This window comes from Maylandia zebra, linkage group LG8 (genome assembly GCF_041146795.1).
Source record: "Maylandia zebra isolate NMK-2024a linkage group LG8, Mzebra_GT3a, whole genome shotgun sequence".
Classification (NCBI taxonomy): domain Eukaryota; kingdom Metazoa; phylum Chordata; class Actinopteri; order Cichliformes; family Cichlidae; genus Maylandia; species Maylandia zebra.
Genome location: NC_135174.1, coordinates 11,953,520 through 11,956,923, shown reverse-complemented (window position 1 = coordinate 11,956,923; position 3,404 = coordinate 11,953,520). Strand labels below are relative to the sequence as shown.

Below are 3,404 nucleotides of genomic sequence, written 5' to 3'. Positions count from 1 at the left end.
TGTTCACTATCTAAGTGTTACTAAGGAGAGGTTCAAAGGTAGATTTTTATCTTCTTCTACTGTCAGACTACAACAAAAAAGAAACCTGGAAATACTTTATATAATATGGCCTACAACTTAAGGTATAATTTCCCTGTAACTACAAGGAATTTAATGTATTTTACTTAAAATTACAATGAAATACATTTACCTACAAATACTTAAAGCTGGGTACAGGAAGCACTCATTTCCTGTATTTAGAAAGTTATGTTTAAACAGTGATGACTTGGCTCTATCATTATATGGTCACATAGGCATGTAAAAGAACAGCTGACTTAGAGAACATCCATCATGCACATCAACATATTGAGTATTAAATAAAAATGTAAAAAGGCAATTCAACGCCCCATGAAATAAGGCGTGAGTATAGTGTTTGCTATTCCACAAAATGACAATGAAATTTTACACTACTTTAAATTACTTATGCAGTACATACATTTATTTACCGTAACATTTATTTACCATATAATTTCTTTGTTTCCTGTAAAAACCTGAGTTGTTGCCCGCCTATTTTATTCTGTTATTCCTACCTTTAAGCATTTGAAGCTTGATATAATTACATTATGATTTAAAATAAAAAACACTGATTTAGTTACAGGAGAATTACACCTTAGTCACAGCACATATTATAAACTCTTGGCGATGGTTGTTTAAGGTAAAGCTAATCAACATTTACGTTAAAACTTCATTTAACACAAACGTTTAATTGTTGCTAAGACACTTTATATCACACCTCGGTACAAAATTAAACCTCAACAAAATTTGGATCAAACAAAGTGGAGGACAATTACAAAACATTTATTTTTCATTTTGAATGACATGTAATGACACAGGCTGAGTGTGGCTTCTCCTCGTGATATGGGCCTCGCTAAACAAAATCCATTACTAATAGATTCATCAAATTATTTCCATTTTTAAAATAAAGCTTACCTTCAGCTATATGTAGGTTAAGCAGAATGTTGACTTATATCAATGTACAGCCTTGTTTAAGAAGCAGAAATCACCTAGATTGGAGCTATTGACGCAACTTATCATCAGTTATGCTCTTGCTACACAGTATATTGACAGCTGCGCTGGGCTAAAGTCCACTGCCATTAAAGGTAACAATATGCAGGTGTAATAAGGAAAGGAAATCACATTTTGGGGTGGGGGGGATAAGCAGACAAGGGAGAGCAAGAATCCCTGTTTCAGCTTGTTTTTAAGGAATGCAGTCGAGGTGTTGTTGAGACATGTTGGAGGAATCTGTAGAGCGGCTGTCTGTACCAACAGAACTGCCATTCAACAGGCCGTAAACCACTGCAAGCTCTCAAGCTAAAAAACGAAACAAAATGAATGTTGATCTCACGTCCTTGTTCACAGTCTGAGTAACTGCAAGTAATATGAGAAGTTATTCTACCAAGTACAAGACACACTGTAATGTTACAGTCTTAGGGGAGGTGGGGGCGGCGGTGGCGGCACATTAACAGAGGTGCCAGTGTTGAGATGTGGTGCTGACAGAAGAGGAGGCGGAGGAGGAAGAGGGGAACCTGCAGATACGGGACGAGGTGGCGACGGGAAGGTGCTTGACGGGCTTATAGCTGGTGGAGGGGGAGGTGAAGGGGGAGGCGGGGGGAGATCTGTGAGCGAGGGGAAGGTGGGCGGAGGGGGGAGGTCAGTGTCCATGGAGAAAGAGGGAGGCGGCGGGGGAACAGGCAGGTCGGGGTCCAAACAGGCTGAAGAGGCCGGAGGAGGAGGAGGCAGGCTGTTGTTGGTGGGGACTGAGGGTGGTGGCACAGCGATGCCGTGACTGGAGCTGTAGACAAGACATAAACACCATGAGCACTACTGATAACCTGACAGCGAAACTGTGTTTTATAATGGAACAGTCCACATTTGTGAAATAAAGACATTTAGAAGAAGTTGGAAACATGAACGCCACTCATGACCATGAAGGAGACTAGTGCTGGTGCACTGGTGCTCACAGAGACCACTCACACTCACACCCAGGACCTCACAGTGAACCCAGGACATTACTGCTGTGATGTGACAGTGCTAACGACCCCACAAACATACCACCTTTTTCCATATCATAATAGTTAATTTTCATTAAGTTAAGGGTGTTAATTAAAACAATTATGTCAGTGTTTCCATAAAAAACTAGCCACAAAGAGGAAGGGTCTACGTACAAAGAGGTGTCTGCAGCGCTCTGTATGCTGTCTGCAGTTCCTGCTCTCTTTCTGGGCGCTTCAGTGACCTGTGGAGTGAAGAAAAATGAAGGCCACAGAACTTCTCCACATATAACATGTACCATACCGGGAAAACAGAGATGATTTTTCTATAAAGCTTTCATCTAATAAGAAGGAAGACAAGCCTATCAGATTTTTCTTTACCTGAAAACTGTGTCCTATGTTGTCCAGTGTGAAGTACGAGATTGGCTCCCTTGAGTAGGCTTCCTTAGGCTCCTTGCCTGAAGCTGGTGGGGTCATAGGCTTGGAAAAAGTCTTATTTTTGGGGGTAGTGAACACACCGATCTCTCTCCTGGCCACCTTTTCACAGTGGATAGCTGCATCCTGCAAAGCACAGTAGAAACAGCTTCAGTCAGAAAGATGGAAAAACTCTCAATCACATCACTTGTTCCCCTGAGAACCTCTGACAAAGTTACTCTGTGGCTTTAAGCAGAAATGTTACATTGTAAATGACCAGTTTCACATACATGCAGCTAGCACTGTACTAAAAATATATGGCTATTTACCAGTGACAGCAGGTTGATGGAGGACTCCATGTCTTTAATCTGCCTGGCCTGTAAGTCCAGCAGTCTCAGCACAGAGCTGGCCACATTGTTAATCTGATAGGTCACACTGGCCAGCGACTGGTTCACCAAAACCTTGATCTCTTCAACCGCCTTGGATTGATCTTCTGCCTGAATTGTTTAAAAATTAATTAAAATGAAGATGATGATGATGATTATAAAAGATCTAAACATGCAAACCTATGAAAACTGTTTTGTTTATATAGCCCTTGTGGCCCTTTTTTGGGAGTGGGGGCATTACTCACCTGAACATAATTGTTATCGCAGTAATCTGCCACTCGGTGGAGGTTGCTGCAGTTATCAACAAGGTCCTTCCTGGCAGCCGGCGCCTCTTGTAATATCTGAGTAATTAGTTCCGAACAATTCTTTTCCTCCGTCATTTCTCCCATGGGTGTCGCTGAAAAAAAGCCTCGTAAAACCTTTAAGTGTACTTGTTAGTATCTGATGAAGATGGAAAAAGTTTTCTGGAAAGAGGCAGCCGAGGCTGGGGAATGTGAGGTCGGTGGGGAACGCGGAAAAATACTGCAGGGTACAGAATTTAGAGCAGCTGGTCCCAGGGCAGGGCTAACAAGTGAGG

The 3,404-nt window shown here is 41.9% G+C and overlaps 1 protein-coding gene across 1 annotated transcript; it reads right to left on the bottom strand.

The window, feature by feature from the left end:
- Positions 1-821: 821 nt before the first annotated feature.
- abi3b (ABI family, member 3b) lies at positions 822-3,404 on the bottom strand. Its single transcript, XM_004562391.3, has 5 exons — positions 3,073-3,404; positions 2,771-2,938; positions 2,409-2,588; positions 2,205-2,272; positions 822-1,831 (listed from the first exon to the last, which is right to left on the bottom strand). Exons 1-5 carry the CDS (start codon positions 3,214-3,216, stop codon positions 1,459-1,461), a joined length of 933 nt encoding a protein of 310 aa, XP_004562448.3. The 5' UTR covers positions 3,217-3,404; the 3' UTR covers positions 822-1,458.